At 34.8% G+C, this 19,775-nt stretch overlaps 1 protein-coding gene across 1 annotated transcript; it reads left to right on the top strand.

Annotated features, from left to right (window-relative positions):
- The first annotated feature begins 1,332 nt into the window (after positions 1-1,332).
- On the top strand, positions 1,333-18,677 carry LOC117908468. Its single transcript, XM_034822066.1, has 5 exons — positions 1,333-1,502; positions 17,380-17,527; positions 18,010-18,213; positions 18,373-18,465; positions 18,549-18,677. Exons 2-5 carry the CDS (start codon positions 17,426-17,428, stop codon positions 18,666-18,668), a joined length of 519 nt encoding a protein of 172 aa, XP_034677957.1. The 5' UTR covers positions 1,333-1,502; positions 17,380-17,425; the 3' UTR covers positions 18,669-18,677.
- Positions 18,678-19,775: the final 1,098 nt, after the last annotated feature.

Raw genomic sequence — 19,775 nt, forward strand, 5'->3', positions numbered from 1 at the left:
TTTATAGTTTTATTTAATTTTTAATTATAAAATATTATTTAATCTTTATGATTTTTGTAATACAAAAACAATTTATAACTACAAAAATAACATTCTCTATTTATGATTAAAAATAAAAGTTCTAAACTTTTATAATTCTTAAATTTGTAAAATTAACAAATTTATAAAGTTAAAATTCATGGAAAAATATTCTTAAATGCACCATTCTCTGTTTATGTTTATTATATTTAGTACCAAATGGAAGTCTGAAATTCTGTTGTCCAAATGTATGATGAAATTAAGCTACAAGCATATGGGATAAGGTAGAAATTAATATCATCAAATATGAAAAAAATGATACTATATGATAAAATAATAATAGATTGGCATAAGATATAAAAGGACACGTGGTTGAAAATAATGAAGACAGAGTAGGAGTAGGATGCACATGTAACATTTCCTAGCACCTAAGGCCCACAAAAATACCAATAAATTATAGTTTTGTTTGTGAAGTATTTTTTATTTATTTATTTATTATTATTATTTTTTATAACCGTGGATGTCCGGACCAGCTTAAGCGCACCTCGATTAATCCCACGGGGCCCTGAAGTTAACGACCGAGTAAACCTCCAATGGCCCTGAGGGGACTCGAACTGGTTTATTTGTGAAGTATTTTGACATTTTCATAAACAGTTATACAAAAAACAGTTTTTTTTAAACATTTTTAAAAACTTGTTTGCCGATGTTTTTTAAAATAAAAGTTGATTTAGAAACCTAAAATATTCTTAATATATATTTTTTATGTTTTTAAATATGTTTTAAAAAATAAATTTTATATGTTATATTTTATTTTTAATTATTCTTTGTATTTATATAAAATTTTTAAATTTTAAACTTGATAATTTTAAAACTTAAAAAACTTGATAAAACTTAATAAAAAATTTAAAATAACACTTTGAGTAAAACATTGAACTTTCAAAATTAATTTTAAAATTTAAAATAATTTTAAATTTTAAATTTTAAAAATAATTGTAAATTTAAAATTTTAAAATAATTGTAAATTTTTAAAACTTGATAATTTTAAAACTTGAAAAACTTTTAAAATTAATAGTTCTGAACACAGAACAATAACAATAACAATAAAAAAAAAAGGGTATAACAATAAAATAAAATTAATTTTTTTGGGTATAACAATAACAATAAAAAAAGTCATGAGACATTTTTTTTTTCTAATTGAAAATTGTCTTTCTTTTAACCATGTGGTTATAACCCACGGCCACATCACTTTCCTAATTGAATATAAAGTCTTTCTTTCTCTCTCCTGCCAACCCATTTTCTCTTCCTCTCCAAAACCCACAGCCATAAAACCCACAAAACCTACCCACAGCCCCCATTGCTTGGAGGAAGCTATTGTCAGAAAAAGCTTATGGAAGCCATGCCGAAGAAGCCCCATGGAAGCTATGGTTGGTAAAGCCGAAGCCACCTCCAAGAAACTCCTGTGAAAATCATCTCTCTAGGTTTTGGTGAGTTTTAGGATATATTTTTTTTTTTTGGGTTTTGTTAGTTGGTATTTTGGAAATGTTTGTAATTAGGTTTGAGATTCCATTGTTATTGGGTTTATTTTCATTGTTATAGGGTTTTGGTGCTTTTGGAAAAATTGAAAATGATATATGTTGTGAGTTTTTGAAATTTTTTTATACAGTAAATTCTATTAGAGTAATTCATTGTTCTTAGAATAATTAAATTTGAAATTCATAATATAATTAAATTTCTCTCTGATTTAACACTACAAAAACCACACTTAATAGCTTCCCTAATTTGATATCCAAATAATATTTCCCAGCAATTGATTGGGCATGGTTTACTTCTACCAAAGTAAGACTTTCTATCCAAATAAAATTATATCTTTCTTTTTATGATTTAATTTATAAGTTGTGTTTATTTTTATTTTTATTTAAAATAAAGTAATTAGTTTTTAAAGTTTAAAGATAGTAAACTTATATTATATTTTTAATTAAATATACTCTCAAATAATATCCTACTTCTAAAACAACTTCTCAACAAAAACCATTTATTATTATTATTAAAAAAAAAAAACAATATCAAACCTATTCTAGAAAAAGAATAGGAATATTTAGAAATTTTTTGTTTTGTACCCAAATTAGAAAATTATGAAATTTCCAAATACTTACAAGTTTGTGCATATTGAAAATTTGAAAATACTTATAACTTTGTACACTTTTCACAATTCGATTTTAAATCAAAATTATTGAAAAAAATAAAAGAGAATAATACCAAAATATAATCTTGATTCCTGAAATTACGTGGGGTGTAATAAAGGTTAGGATTTTTAGTTACAAATTTTAATTTTGTTCACACTTAGGATTATAATTTCTTATTTGGTATTTTATTTAGACTAATTTTTTATACTGCATACTTGTTAGCCAATTATGAATTTTTAAGCATGTTTATTGTATTTTGTTGCATCTTATTCATACCTTACCCTTTCGTTACTTCATGATCTAAGATATGCATATATTGCATCTATTGTGAGGCCTTATCTATGATTTTATATTTTTTTATTGTTATATGTGAACTATTATCGAATGTGTTAGTCACATTGTGTGTTTTTATCTATTTCTTTTCTAATATTATTTGTCATTAATTTTATTATTTACTCATTTTCATTTTAGAAAACCCTAGAATTCCCGTTCAAGTATCCTTGCTTGACAAATGTCTCTTTTATCATATACTAAAAACATATAAGTTGTAGAATTGTGGATATGATTATTTATTGTGGTCATATTCAAGTTTTCAACCTATATGTTTTGTATATGATTGGTAGAATTGTCTGCAAATGATGCTTGAATTGTCTGTTTGGATAGTTTGGAAACACATAATATCTATGAAATCAAATGCCTATGTTTTAGCATATTGATAAGTTTTGACAGCGATTCCCCTTCTGGGTGCATATTTGGAGAAGGTATGTTTATACCTTAGCCAATTCATGTATTTGGAGAACTATGGGGAAATGCTGTTGAAATTTTATCAAAATAAAACTAAGCATGTTAGTGATTGATTCATAGGGATTATGTATTTCTAAATGGGATAGGAACCACTACCAAATATAGGAATTTGAGACGATAAAAAACATATCACATTCATTATAAGTTGATATGAAGATTCATTGTTATGTGATTGAAGGGTTTAATTTGTGGAAGTACGAGAAAAATGCCAATAGATAAGAGTTGGATGCAGAAGTCAAGAGTAAGTAGTGAATATCATAAAGGAGTTTTGGAGTTCTTAGACTTTGCCTTTAGCAATGCACCTAGAAAAGAAATGCTCCCATGTCCTTGCATTCGTTGCAATAATTGTCTTATGCAGAAGCAAGAAATCATATATGACCATTTGTTGGACAATGGGATAGCTAGAAATTATGTGCAATGGTTGATGCATGGGGAATATGAGTTTTACAAACCTACAAATACTAGCACTAATGAGTTTGTTATGCATGATGAGATGCAAGAAATGTTAAATGATACATTTGGAATGCCAATGCCAAATGAGGAATCTGAAAGAAGTCCACATGTGCATGAGGAGTTTGAAAAACCAAATGAGGATGCAAACAAATTTTATAATTTGTTAAGAGAAGCAGAGTAAGAATTATATCCAGGGTGTAAAAAATTCACAAAGTTGTCTTTTATCATAAGATTATTTCATATGAAGTGTCTTAATGGATGGAGCAATAAGTCATTTACAATGTTGCTTGAATAGTTGAAGGAGACATTTCCTGAGGGTGAGACATTGCCAAGAAACTATTATGAAGCAAAAAAAATACTTCGTGACCTTGGCCTTCATTATATCAAGATTGATGCATGCCCCTCAAATTGCATGTTGTATTCAAAAGAGCATGCAAATGCAAATAAGTGTGTTATTTGTGGTGTCTCTAGATGGAAATCAAGTGATGATCATTCTACAGATGAATTCACTGATTCAGCAAAGAAAAAGAAAATTTATGCTAAGGTCTTGCGTTATTTTCCCTGAAAACCAAGGCTTCAAAGGTTATATATGTCATCTAAGACAGCTTCTCACATGAAATGACAGGTTGATGGTCGCATGGAAGGTGAGATGATGAGGCATCTGGTGGACTCTTTGGCTTGGAAAACCTTCGATAACGTATACCCTTCATTTGCACTAGAACCTCGAAATGTTAGGCTCGGTTTAGCAAGTGATGGGTTCAATCCTTTTGGGAATATGTCAATTTCATATAACATGTGGCCTGTCGTTCGTATTCCATATAACTTACCACCTTGGATGTGTATCAAATAGACATTCTTCATGTTGTCACTACTTATTCCTAGTCCAATTGTACCTGGGAATGACTGTGGACCCGCATTTTTCACGTGCGTCCCCACTTGATCGGCGAGACTCGCTTTTTATCTGTGAAAAAATTAATTTTAGAAAAGTTGGAGTCGCCACTTATTTTATTTTTATTTTAAAAGGGAAAATAAAACAAGAAAGAAAAATCCTAAAATATGACTCCATAGTTTTTGGAAAAAAGGCATGTCTTTGAAAAACCCGAGTCTTGGTCCGGGGATCAGGTTACTTATTGGGAAGGTACCTCTAGGAGGTAGCATCCCTCTAAGCCCTATAAAGGTCTCTACTAACAAAGTTAAGGGGAATGTGGCAATTAATCGGTTAATTATGGATACCTAAGTAGGCTAGGTGATTTCAAATATTGCATGCCTAACAAGAAAACAAACCATAAGAGAGAATCGAAGTGCGTACCTGAACGACTTCTCAAGCGCTATCATAAAACATAAGAGTTAGGGTGGGAATCTATCACACAGCATGTGTCTTATCCGAGCAAATCAAGTATGTATTTAAAACACCCAAGAATCACATCATGCATGGATATGGTCACTAATCACATACGTGTCCATGGAATTCTCGAAAAAAAGATGAGAAGAAGCGTACCTGGATAGCAAGCTCAAGCACCTTTATGAGAAACAAGGTTAGCCCAATAACAAATATGAAACCAATTCATGTATATCATCAAGAGGAATAAAAAAATCAATCAGATATCAAACAAACAATATGGAAGAGGGTATCAAGAATGTCGGGCCCCCACCAAAGCCCTAATTAATTTTGCATGAATTGATTCTATGAATTCCATTATTTGGAATCATGAAGTTTATTCATGCTTGTTGAAAATCGAGAAAATAGTTAAAAACCAAAGAAGATAGTGCATGCTCGAAGGAAAGTGGCAGCGAATAGCATGTTAAAATTTGGATTTTATACCTAGAAGCTCCTAAGGAATTTTGAAGAAAACCAAAGTTGTTTTGATGGAAAAAGATTTTGAAATTCATATTTAAGATGTATTAAAATCACGAAATAAAGGAAAAGAAACATTAGGAGTATGACATGTGGCAAGGTGGCAATTATGTGGGTGGAGCCTGGATGTATGATTGAAGCTGTGACACTGGCATTGAATCCCAAAAAAACGCATTCTGCCCTCTTCTGGCATTTTCCGAGGCTGATCGAAATTCGTATACTGGATTACAGGGTTTATGGTCGGAAGAAGAGAAATTCCAAGATCATCAAAGACTTCGCTCCAAGTTCAAGCGGTAAGCTTTTGCCAGATTGTTTTGTTGTAGCGTGTTTGAGATACTTTCAGCAAGCTTCTTTATGCACTCTGAGCTTTCTGAACACAACAGCAGCAAGGAACATCTCCAAGACTTGTCAGATGGCGGATTATTAATTCAGCTGCACACCATGTTCAGGATTACCTGTAAGCAAGGATGCCTATCCATAGGCAATTGGGTGACTCAAGATTTTCACCAATAAATATAGCTGGAAGTGGGGCAGCTTCTGGTCCTGAGAAACATCTCCAAGAGGAGTTCAGATTCTTATAATCGCTTATTCCTCTCGCAAGCTGTTAAATAAGTGCCCCCAGTTTTCTGTAAATCTGTAGGTTTCATCCTTCACACTCGGCAGCTCAGGAGTTAATATTTCCAGCTGAAACACTAACTTTCAAGGTGTGCAATCAAACCAACAGAAGTCACTTCTCTCAGCAAAGGGCTTAACTACAGATTCAGAAGTGGGATTGCTTCCGGTGTCAAATAAAGACCTCTTGAGAGCCACAACAGATGAGAAAAGTATGATGATTCGAGTTTAAACCGATTCAGCTTCTGTTGGACGGATTTGAGGCAGGTCTTTCTGATAGGTAATGGATTTCGTTTCTTCTGTTGGTTGGTCTTCAAGCAGGCTTATCAGTGCACGAAATGCTGATACAAAACCACTAGCTCTAGCGAATCCTTCATATTGAGGGAGGTCGCCAAGAGCGAGAGCTGCAAGAAGCCTACCAGATTGTGATCTGGTCTGTGGATCTAATAGATACTGTGATAAAGGTGCTGCCACATACTTGGGGACTTTCACCTCTCGTACTCTCACATTGTTAAATACAGCCTCAAGTAATCTTCCAGTAGGCTCTTTGTTGTTGTTTTTCATCCATAATTGGACCGAATCTGTAAATGAATGATTTCCTTCACTTTGCGAAATTCCTTCACGTTGTCGCTGCTCTGTTTCTGCTGCATCCATGAGTCCTTGTTGGCTGTTTCTATTCCGACTATTCTCTCCAATCTCTATAGCCAATGGTGCAATCCACTGGTCATCAGATATTCCGTTTGAAGCTGGGGATTTTTCTTGTTCAAACCATCAGACTTGAAAAAATGTGCCTTTCAGTAGAACAGCTGCATAGAATAATCGGAAGCCATGATCGGATTGAAGGGTGGAATCTGAATATTACCCTTATCCTCCGTATTTTGAACCTCAACTTGACATATCTCGATTCTTTATGATTCTTGGGTTGGAAACATTTTCTAGGATCTGACCCGACAAAGAGTTGTCTGATAGGTCCAGTACCATCAATCTCTCCGTCTTTTCCAAGGTAAGAAGCTGACTATCAAGATAATTATATGATAAATTCAGGTATTCCGAACCCAACAGTCCAGAAAATCCTGTAGGCATCCCTCTATGTAGCAGATTTCTGGATAAATCAATTCCTATTGTTGAAGATGGATCAAAATTGATGCTTAGTTCATTACTAACAGTAATAGTCGCGAAGCTTTGGCCTATAAACATAGACTTCAAGGTTCCCATTGGATTAATAGATTTCTCTATTGAAAATTCTGAATTTTCATGGTAATTTCAGGTACCAGGTCATATGCCACTGTTTCGGCTATAGAGCTGCATTTAAGGTTACTTTCATCCAAACTTGTTGAATGATTTACGTAGAGTTGTATTTTTCCCAACAAGTTCGTGCTCTGACTCATGATAAATAGACCACCAAGTCATTTGTCACCTGATTATTCAATAATAATAGCCATCTGGGTAAGGGCATGACCGAAATGATTCCCCTTGGAGTTTGTCATATCTCCAATTCCATAGCGATTGAAGTGTCTGCAGATCTTCAAGAAGATGCTGAATGATAGTGGATGTTATCGTGTCATATCTAAGAAAGAAGCAGCTTCTTGGATTACAGAAAAGAGCAGCCATACCACCATTTTTAGGGAACTCCAAGTTTAGAGGATGTGCTTTTATTAGGCGAACACACAGTTGTAGACCAGCCTGCATGACCACTATAGTAACTTGCTGTTTTAACGATTCATAAGTAACTAATAATACCCTACAACTCTTCAAACATCAAGTAACCAGTAGATTTTCCTAATATTTTCTCAAGAGTGGAATCAGGTTCCTTCTTCATGGGCATCAAAATTTTCAATCTTTTTCCATTTTTTCTTCAGAGAGTCCTCTGCTTCTTTTCTGACTGCAAATTTTAAATCTGGGAGTCTCTTCCCCATGCATCAACAACTACATTCTTAATTTAAAAAAAAGGAAACTTCCTAGAAACAGATTCAATTAGCTTTGATGAAGATATGATATCATCCTTGCTGCCAGAGTGGTTCTTGAAGCTGCTGTAGCTGAATTTTCTCTCCAACTGATCAGGATTACCATTGTGTTGACCTTCTTTAACGCCAAACTCTTAGCGTCTATACTCTACAGAACATGGCGTGTTTCCTCTTTTGTTATTGGACTTGCGTACATTCTGAACCTTGAGGATGTCCCTTCAAGTGTAGTCAGAGTGTTCTATTATTTTGTGAACATGAGACACTAGAAAATAAGAAGCAGACACCAAGCTTTACAAATTCAAGGACCATTCCAGCGAATCTTTATTGCCATTGACTTGAATAGTCGGCGCCTGAAAACTGTATCCCTAGACTGTATCTTTGGTCTGAACATGGTGTCGATGAGTTCGTCGATCAACTCTAAGCAGCCTCTATCTTTTACTCGTTCACAAGGACTTTGAGCTACTCTAGATCTTCTTCCAGTAAGAGAGGAGTAGGAGAGGGCTCTAAATATATCCTTAGAAACTGGGCATCCTTAAAGTGCAAGCATAGTATCTACTAGAGGAATATGCATGCCTATGTTAATTGCACAACCCTCCTGTACCATGCTGCTGATTTACGAGAAATTCAATCAGTAAACTGCAATCTCTTCAAATATAGGAACCGAATAGGCACCAGACTCAATGAAGGGAAACTTGATTTGAATCAGGATGAATGCAATTGAAACTCAGATCAAAGGAAATTTGAGCGAATCTGAGATAGATGTAATAAGTAAGCAGGAAGGGCAAGCTGCTGGAAGGCCAGAGCATGGCTTCCTTGTGACAAGATTGAGCTTCTAGTTGCCTGGTCCATCAATTAGCGAAGAAGTTTGACATGACCCAGATAATGGCTAGATCACTCCTAGTTTTCAGTCTTCTTATGGTGCAGAGATGACTGAACAGCAGAATTTAGCAACTGAAGCAGCCAGGATATCGTCAGTTGACACAATCATGTGATGGTAAGAGTTGTCAGAGAGTAGAGAAAGTAATTCCGGAGAAGGCAACTGTTTTCGTGCATGAGCATTTGCTGGAGCAATACTGCACAATTGAGATACGAAATGCTCCTCCAAAAGAGCCATAATAATGGCTTGACCATTATTAACAGCATGTGCAGCAACAAGAAGCTGGACAGAGTTATCACCATTCACTGTTGAAGTCATAACCTGGAAGTGATTTGAAACAGCTAGGGATCCCAAGCACATATGCAGAAGGTTCTCCACCCTAGGAAGCCATCTCTTTAAGATGGGTTGTTCCTTTTTACATTTAGTTCCTCAATTTGTACTAGTCATCTGGTAATCTGTACGGTGGATGTCTTGACTCTGATGCAAGCTTTTCAAACATTACTGATGAAGTGACGAACTGTTCATTACTAGGTGGTGGCATATGGTGCTATTTTGAAGCGAAATACCTGCTTTGGAGAACCGTGTCTGTCAATTGGACCATTTTCTATGGTATTAATAGGAACCACAAGTGAAGCATGAGCCTTGTTAACTGTAAGAGCAGTTTATTGATGGCAAAACGAGATTATGGGAATCCAATTATATTGTGGCAAGGAGAATATTAGGATCACTATTTTTCATCTTTCTTAATAATGACTCCAATGGCAGGGGTCTCCAGCGGCTGATTCGTGTTCCGCCAAATATTCTGTTCAAGTATAAATCCCTTATAAGCTGCCTATAATTTCAGAGCCTTCACGCCGATGTGTACGTATAACATTCCTGACACCATGAATAAATACCCCAAACTGCTCTCAGGACGAACACCATAAATGGAATCGGATTGACATCCATAACCATGTTTCTGAAATTGGAGTTCATAAAATGAAGTTGTAATCCATTTTTCCAGCATTCTTCTTCTTTGATCCACCTTGAAGATTTCAAGAGTTGGATATTTGTGATCCAAATGAGTGAATCTTCCAGCAACACTTCAATACTAAAAAAAAAAGAAGAGAAGAGATCAGAATGTTCTGCTCCCTCTCAATTGCAGTGATTTCATTTAGCATTCCGCTAGTAGTGAATAGTTGAGAACATTATGCCTGAAGTGCTTGAATTAAGGACACTTCAACACCTCAAATCAAGATAAGTGGCTGCAAAATAGGACATGTTCAGTCTTGTTTGGAAGCCGAGGATTCACATCAGCTTTCACGTAAGACTACTGCACACCTATAGGCAATGGATGCTCGGAATGGAGAAGTATTGCCATAGCCATCAGCATATATGGGAATTGCAAATTCTGCTTCAAATACAAGCAGCACTTCCAACTTCCCAGGGAAGACAAGATCGAACAAAGACCACAGCTCAGCCAGCTTGTTCTGAATTGGTGCACCAATCTTTATTATACGATGAACAACCTACTACTGTTTACGAAGTATGGTAACTTCAGCATTTGGATTCCGAATTCAGCGACATTCATCTAAAATTGCATGACCCCATTGCTGCTACTCATATCCCTTGTTGGGAAAACTGATTTACCATTCAAAGTCCGTTCATTACTCTTCACAACTGTCTGTAAAGGCTGCTGCTCTATTTTGGCTGAAGGTGACATTGGATAATTATTAAATGCAGCAGGATATTTCACCAGCGGTAAAGTCGAATCTGGTAATGATGAGAAACCTGTTTGTATCCTCTTCTCATCCCGAAAACCATAATTCATGAGAAGGTGCTCAAGACCCGAACAAATACTACGATCTATCTTCAAGGCATTAGCAACCTCTGTGAATAGTGATGTTGCTTTCATGTAGACATTCTCCATTTCCTTCTTGATCAACACTCTTTTTGTACATTGTGCGATTCCATTCTCAGGTTTACATTTACCACAGCGACTCCACATCCAAAGTTTACCTTCTGCTTCCCCAGGCAAACATGACTTGGTGGGAAGTTGTTTAACTTGTATGGTAAGCTGCTTATTGCAATGTGCATAGTAGTAAAAATGAGCTTCCGGCAGTTCACCACATGTGGGGCATTAATGCTTCTGCTTGAGTAAATTATCTCGGAAAAATTTCCCAAGGGGAACATCAAAGTTCCTGTAGAACTTGATATGAGAAAAATGGCTTTGCTCACAAATCCGCCCTTTTGATGCATTCCGACTAGACATCAGAACCAACACGCTCTAGGAGCCCAAAACTGTGCTAATGTCATCCTTACTTTGCATTTGGTCTTCATTTTTGCCACCAGATTTTATGACATCCAAAGGAACATTAGAGCAAGCCAAGGGTGACAGTGGTCTTTCGCTATCATGTGACTTCTCTTCATCAGAACCACTTTTTGCTTCCATATCACAATTTTCAAATGCCTCTGGAGATTTCAAAACTGGAACTGACGTCATGATCTTATTGTGGTGTTCCTTTCCATTTAAGCCAAAGTATGAAGATAGCGAGTGATAAGGAGTTGAGGATACAATAGGGAAATTGTCCCCTATAACTTTCTTTATGGAAGCTGAAAGAGACGATAACCCCGAAAAAACAACTGGGTTATATGGCTCATAAGATAATGAAGAATCACCTTCTAATTCCAAATTTAGGGTGGACGCTCCTTCAAGGAATCCACTTGAAACAGGAACATCACTCAAGCATAATGCATCAACTTTGGCAGTAGGCTCCTCAAGACAAGAGGCACTTGAATTACCAGAGCCAACAACAGGGAATTGTGGATTAGTAGGCGTTAGATTTGCTAACCCATCAAAAGGAATAGTAGAGAACATTGCTTTTTGATCAACAAGGAAAGAAGTCTCTAAAATTAAATGATATGCCATAACAACTGCACACTGCATAACATATTTAATCCTCTTCAATTCCTCACTGTGAGTTCCTTTCAGTAAAATCATACAACCTTGCCGTGTAGGATAGCCGTCAATGAACATCAAGGTCTTACTTGGCTTTTTTTTTTCACCTTCACCCACACTAGCATATTCCTCCACAAATTTTTCGAAATGAAAGGAATCACAATGTTTCAGCTTTTGGCTCATTAAAGTTCCAGGGGACATTATTGGTGAACCAGTACAGCGAGAAACTCGTTCCAAGCGATGGAGCTTCATATCAAAGACTAGTGTCACTCCTTTTTCAAGAGAAGGCTATTTCAGAAACACGATAAAATGCATACCAAGAATACGACAATTATTTCTCCTTTTAATCCATATGAGACTGAATGCTTGAGAAGTAACTTCGCGAACAGGGCACATCTGGAACCTCGGTCTTAGGAGGAAACGGTCAAAAGTACTTGAGAAGGATTCGTTTGATAAGCTACAAACTGGCAAGAAACAACTTTCTTCCTTTCACTAGACCATCAAGCTACAGAAAATTCACATTATGTTTCTCATTCATTTCTACATTGAATTGATCAAAGCAGTTTGGTGGGATGTCCTCGGTATTTATGCTAATAAGCATTTTTAGCATGGTTGACACAGCTATGATGATCACCACCTTGCAAGCTGATTTCTGAGGCACAAAGTAGCAGCTGGAATTTTCGATATTGGCACAATTTCGTTCTCTTGAAAGCCCACATGATCTAGTAATTCTGAAGCAAAGGATAACATGGGTTCTTGCTCTGAACAAAAGACTACATCTTTTATGACCAGTATGGAATCAGCAAAGATAAGAACTCTACTTGATGTGCAACATAAATCACTACCTTCGAACCCGAGAGACACAGCAAATATTCCTTAAAGAAATTGGTTCCTTTCTCCGTCCATCTTCAAAATCAACATCGGAAATTGGTCTTCTCAATTTGCAGCCTGTATCAGAGCATTCATTTCATGGGATGGATTGTAATGAAAACCAATCTCAATCCCAACTATGGCAGCGTCCTCACTCAATATCCTCTTCTCCATAATCTAGGACGAAGCAATAAACCTTCAAAGACTCCTTGGGAAGATGGAGTTTGTATCTCAATCTCAGCCAGCTGGATCAAGTTATCAAAGGAAACAAACTGCTGGGCTAGTCCATGTGACAGTCAATCATCAGGGGTCACATTCACAGCTCGATTAATAATTCTATTGCACATCACAAAATTCTGTAATGCACAAATTATCACCATTCTGTGCAGATTTCAAGAAGTTCCCAGATAAAACTGACAAAAATTCGCAGGCCAGAGGACTTTAGTACATTCAAGTTATATGCTGTAACTTGTGGGGTATTTTATCAAACAGCTCCTGAACAAAAGTAAAGCTTCCCACCTCAACATATGCACTGACTGTTATAATTTGACACGCCAAACCTTGCTCACGAATTGAAGAAAAAAACATCCAGTAGCAAGCAGCCAGGCCATCCAATCTTGCCACATGAAAACTAAATCACTTCCTGCTTGAACCCATATTTCAGAACAGCGCCATATACAGACGAATTGAAACTTTCATGCAGAGAATACGAAGCTAGACACGTTGCTCGTCACTGATTCTCCCGTCCAATCGTCCTCCTCTGTTTTCTTCTCAAATTTGATCTCTGGTTCTGTGATCCACAAGTGCAAAACTCTTCTGCCATATTTGCTATCATTCCCAAATTCGTCGGAAGACTTGACACCATTAAGCTCACCTCTCATATCGACTCTTCCACCATCCTCCAATGCAACCCAAATACAAAGGCAAGGATTCAAACACCATGCGGAGAAAGGAATATTGAACAAGTAAGATAAAACACAGCAAAACTCGGAGGAGGAAGAGAATAGGAGATATTGGTTAGTAGACATAAGTAGCCCCCCACTTCAAATTTTAATCCATGGGCTGATAATAGTGGGAATAGAGCAGAATAGGATTTAAACAAAAAAAACAAACATGATCATATTCAGGCATGGAGTCATGAATTTCGAACGACATCAATGACACATAAGAGAATCAGAATCGAAAACAGGGCAAACAAGTGAATAACCAATCTCAACAAATCAATTTGTGGCCCTTTTCGTCCACACCAATCAACAATATATTAAATATTCAGAGACAAATGCACGGAGAAATCGAATATGGGTAATGATTCCAAGAATGACGAGAAGCATACCTGGGCAGCCTTGGTTACAATTGCTCCCTTCTCCGATTCCTTTGTGCTTTTCCTCCAAACGATCAAAGAATCTCCCTCCCACCAAAAAAAGAAAAGGCCCCTTTTTCTTTCCTCTCTCACGTATATATATCCCCTCAAGACCTAAATTTGTTTCCTCAAAGGAAAATTCTCCTCCTTCCTTTCTTCTTCTCTTTTTTTTTTTTAAATCTTCCAATCAAAAGCAATCTTCCCAATTTCAAATTCCCCTCCAAAACCTTCCAAGGACAGTCCCACCTTCCTTAAACTCCAATGGTAAGTTTCCTTGCAAAAACATGAAATTCTTGAAGTTAAATAATCGAATAAACGGATAGGCAAGTAAATAAATTAGGAAACGGTAAAAATAATAATAATAATAATAATAATAATAATAATAAATAAATAAATAAATAAATAAAAATAAATAAATAAAATAAAATAAAATAAAAATAAACCAATAAATAGAAAGTCGAGCCCAAAAGCCATGTAACCATGCAAGTCATACAAAAAGTGAGTCTAAAAGTGCCTAATGGGCCAAGTGTGCCTAAGTAGGCCTAGAGCGGTGCCTAAAGGCCAAGTGTATCTAAAAGCTATCCTAAAAAAAGAAACAAGAAAAGCCTAAGTCTAAATTAAGGTTGCCAAGGGTCATAATAAGGGATCAAATAATCCCTCAACCAAAATCTCCGAGGTGACTCAGAAAAAGGTAAGTGGTATGAGTAGCCATGGGCCACCAAGGAACTATTGTGGAGCATTGAAAACGAATTTTAAAGACATGTGCTAAAGGGACAAAATTGAGGGTCTACAATGACATTGACATATACTTACAACCATTGATAGATGAGTTGAATGACTTATGGGACGTTGGAGTTGAAACATATGATGCTTCAACAAAACAAAATTTTTGTATGCGTGCAGCTATATTATGGACCATCAATGATTTTCCCGCATATGCAAATATTTCAGGTTGGAGTACTAAAGGGAAATTTGCTTGTCCTATTTGTAATAAGTATTGTTCTTCATTTCGATTACACAACGGACGGAAATGGTGTTACATGGGTCATCGTCGATTTTTGCCGATTGATCATAGATTTCGACGTGATAAAAAGTCCTTTGATGGAAATGAAGAGCATAGAGCAACACCTAAACAATTGTCTGGGGAAGATGTTCTACATCAATTAGATGGAATGGAACATATTACTTTAGGGAAGACATCAAAAAATAAGATGTCAGTAAAAAGAAAAAGATAACATGTTGAACTTGAGCACAATTGGAAAAAAAATAAGCATTTTTTTCCAATTGCCATATTGGAAAACCCTCATTTTGCATCACAATTTGGATGTAATGCATATTGAAAAGAATATATGTGACAGTATAGTTGGCACTTTGTTGAGTATCGATGGTAAATCGAAGGATAACTTCAATAGTCGTCTTGACTTGCAAGCTATGGGTATCAAAGATCAACTTCACCTCATACAAAGAGGGAATAGGGTTATATTGCCTGTTGCATCCTATTCACTAACTTCAAATGAAAAAAAAGGAATTCTGTAAATTTTTGAAAGAAGTAAAGGTTCCAAATGGTTATGCTTCTAACATCTCTCAATGTGTACAAGTGAATGAAAGAAAGATATTTGGGTTGAAGTCTCATGATTGCCATGTTCTCATGCAACAACTCCTTCCACTTGCAATTTGAGGAGTTCTACATAAGGATGTTTGTGCTATTATAGTTGAACTATGTAGTTTCTTCAAACAGTTGTGTTCTAAAGTGTTAAAGACTGATCAATTAGAGCACCTTGAGAATGACATAATAGTCACACTTTGCAAATTAGAAAGAATATTTTCTCCATCATTCTTTGATGTTATGGTGCATTTACCTATTCATCTTACAAGTGAGGTAAAGGTTGCTGGACTAGTGCAATATCGATGGATGTATCCTCTCGAGCGGTATGTTCTCATTCAATTAATCTTATTTATATTAGGTTTCGTATAGTTCATGAAACAAATCTATCTTGTTGTGAAATGTCAGGTATTTACTTACATTAAAGTCTTATGTCTGTAATAAGAGTCGTCCAGAAGATTCTATTGCAGAGGGGTACATAGCAGAAGAATGTACAATCTTTCGTTCAAGATATTTGCATGATGTTGAAACGAAGCATGACCGTGAAGAAAAAAATTATGTCATTGAAAATAACATAACAAATGGTGGAGGGTTAACCATTTTCAAATGCATGAGACATACAATAGGAAAGTCAACATCTCGTGTTCTTAGCACAGAAGAATGGTCCAAAGCACATTTATATGTGTTGACTAATTGTGAGGAAGTGACATCATTTATTGAGTAAGACACTTATTTGAATAAAACTTTATACTAATTCTCATACAAAAATTTAATTTTGGTCTTTGTGAGCATTATAATTAATTTTTTCTTTTTTATCAGAGAGCATAAGCAATCTATAAGGGTTAAGCCTCGTATTCATGCACAAGATGTAGATTTGATTCACACAAGAGAATTCATTAGTTAGTTTGAAGAAAGTGTAAGTTCATTCACTACATAAATTGTTCTATTATCTAATACACATGTATGTATTAACATCTTATATTTGAATCTATAGATTATACAAATGCGACATGAAGGTCCAATTTCTGAACACATACTATCATTGTCTCATAGACCAAGTACATCAGTTACATGTTATAAAGGATACATCATTAATGGGTTCAGATTTCACACAAGAGAGCGAGAAAAAAGAAAAAAAAACTCAAAATAGTGGAATTGTTGTGACTACAGAGGTATCAAGCTTTGCAAGTGCAAGAGATAAGAACCTAATTCCTGGTCATGTTTCTTACTATGGTGTGCTAACTGATGTAATTGAGTTACATTACCATGGTGGAAATAGAGTTATTTTATTCAAGTGTGATTAGTGGGATGTAATCAATAGTGGAAGGGAAATAAAAAAGGATGAATATGGGTTCACGTGTTTGAATTTTGAACGTACCATATGCACAGATGAACCATTTGTGCTTGCATCTCAAGCAAAACAAGTCTTCTATGTTCAAAATTCAAATGAGGAAAATTGGCACACCGTTGTAGAGATACAAACTTGAGGGGTTTATGATATGAATCAGAAAGTGTCTACTAATGATCCAGAGCCATATCAATAACTTATAACACTTCATAGTCAACGTCATGTGCATGAGTTGGTCGAGAATGATTTAATCAATTGGGATAGAAATGATATTGCAGGAGAAACTATCCAAACGGATGTTCTACTATCACGACAAGAAAACATTGTTGAAAGAGATAATAAATTTATTCATGATGATGATATAGATGATGTGTAGCTAATAATATTGGTAAATACATAAATATATACTTACTAGATATACAAATTGTAATTTATTTCATATTATTTATGTAACTTATTTTGTATTACTTTTTCTAATTTACTTTATTATGTAGGAAATGTCACATCGAAGAGGAAGAGTACAAATAGTGTCTCCAGAAGATGAGTTGGACAATCTACAACAACTCTCAGACATACAACCTACTGCAACTACTACTCCTAGTAGTTTTGATCCTTCCGATTCTTCAGATCCTTCTGTTGTTGGTATGATTAAGAAGATTATGTTTAACTTTACATATAATAAATTTACATATGTTTAATTTCTTGAATGATAGGTTTTTAATGTTTAATTTTATATAAGATAAGTAAATTATGTTTCTTTTAATTTCATTATTACTCTTAATAGGTTCATCCTCTAACAAAAAGAGGACACGTGGCCCTACGCGTAACTTAGATTTACTTAGTATGAAACCCGGGGAAAAAAAAACTACACGATTTAATACCAGAGGGCAAGTTGTTTATGATGGAAAAAGGGGAAAGATTGTTAAGTTATATGGGAACATTGGTGCAATCTCAACAGAATGTACCCATCCAAGTTCAAGATTGGAATCATGTTAGTGAAGAGGTGAAAGAAAAGATTTGGGCCTTAGTATTGGTATATGCAAGTTACTATTCAATCTAAATTGTAATGTTATTGTTTAAAAATGATACCTCTTATTTATACATGAGATTTTAATGCAATACAGGAAAAATATGAACTAGAAGAAACATGTAAGAGCTACATTCTTCAATGTTGTGGAAATTTGTTTAGAAGTTATAGAAATAAAATGAAAGCCAAGTATTATAACCCTTATAATACAGATGAGGAGAGATTGTGCCATCGACCTCCACACTTATCAGATGATGATTGGAGGTGGCTCATCCACTTTTGGGGTACACTTGAGGCCAAGGTAAATATAATGATCTTTTCTTGATAATGTATCTTATGATACTCATATTCACATAAAATGATATTTATTAGTTATATCTAACCTAATACTTCATGTATATAACTTTTATTATGTTTCTATGATCTATATAGGTGACTTGTTATTTTTTAATTGATGTAGGATATCTCAGACAAAAACAAGGCAAATAGGGCAAAGCAAGTGATAAAACATACATCAGGATCAAAAAGTTATGCTCAAATTCGATATGAACAGGTTGAAAATTTATTATTAATATGATTTGTTTGTACATAAATAATTCATCATAAATAACTCAATTGTTTTACTTGTAAGAATAGGCACAAAAGAAGGAGGATCGAAGTGAGCCCAATAGAATTGAGATGTTTGCCTTGACACACACAAGAAAAGATGGGACGCCTGTTGATGATCATTTTAAGGAGATTATTGTAATGAAGTAAATAAATTTTATATACTTGTATTTCAATCATAGCCACATACTAAATTATTTTAAAAGTCTAACAATTTTTTATTTATTTATAATTCCAAGATCAATTTCAGCAATTACTATCCCAACCTGAGGGGACATCTTCTTCTACTTCTACATCATCTGGAGCATTTACATCTGTATCATTTACATCTGTAGCATTTACATATGTAGATGAGATATATACTCAAGTCATGGGTCCAAAGAGGCATGGTCGTGTTTGAGAGTATGGATTTGGTCCTACTCTTACCTCAATCTTTGATTGTACTAGTAGAAGGTGATCGGGAGTTATTCTTTCAACACAAATTGAAAATGCCCAAGAGATGCTAATAGCTGCAGAACAAAAGTTTACAACTGCAACTGAAGAACTCTCAAATGTGAAAGAGGAACTCTCACATGTGAAAGAAACATTTGAAGAAAGGTTGATAGAAGTTCAAAGGAAGACACAAGAAGAAGTGAAAGAAGAGTTTGAAGAAAAAATGATGGAAATGCAAAGAAAAATGCAAGCACAAATGCAAGCACAGATTCAAGAACAAATGATGCAAATGATGAACAATTTCAGCAAAAACAGTAGAAATTTGAAGATTTTGCTACATCTTTATATGATAGATTCTCTTAACTTTTTTGAAGATTATGCTACTTATTTATGTGATAGATTCTCCTAACTTTTTTTGCTTTCTATGACTATTATGTGATGTTTGGTTGATTTGTTATATTATGTTAGAATGTGAAACTAAATTTGAATCTCTTTGTTATTTGTTTGTTTGGTTTTTTTTTTTTTTTTGTTATATTATGTTTTTTTTATTTAATGACTTGTATTGATATATAAGTTTTTAACTAGCTTGGGATAATTGATTGTAATATATTGAAATTGTTTTAATTGCTTAATTGCATATACAGGTCTAAAATGGGTTTGTTTGGGTTTATAATAGGTTTGGGAAATTTGAATTTATAAAAAATCAATTTCCAAGTATAACAAATTTTAGTCACGGCCACTAAAAAATTATGACTATAAGTGTACTTTTAGTCACGATCAATTATGAACCATCACCAAAATTTAGGAATAGGGCGGCCATCCATT

The sequence above is a fragment of the Vitis riparia genome, chromosome 19 (assembly GCF_004353265.1).
Source record: "Vitis riparia cultivar Riparia Gloire de Montpellier isolate 1030 chromosome 19, EGFV_Vit.rip_1.0, whole genome shotgun sequence".
In the NCBI taxonomy this organism is placed as follows: domain Eukaryota; kingdom Viridiplantae; phylum Streptophyta; class Magnoliopsida; order Vitales; family Vitaceae; genus Vitis; species Vitis riparia.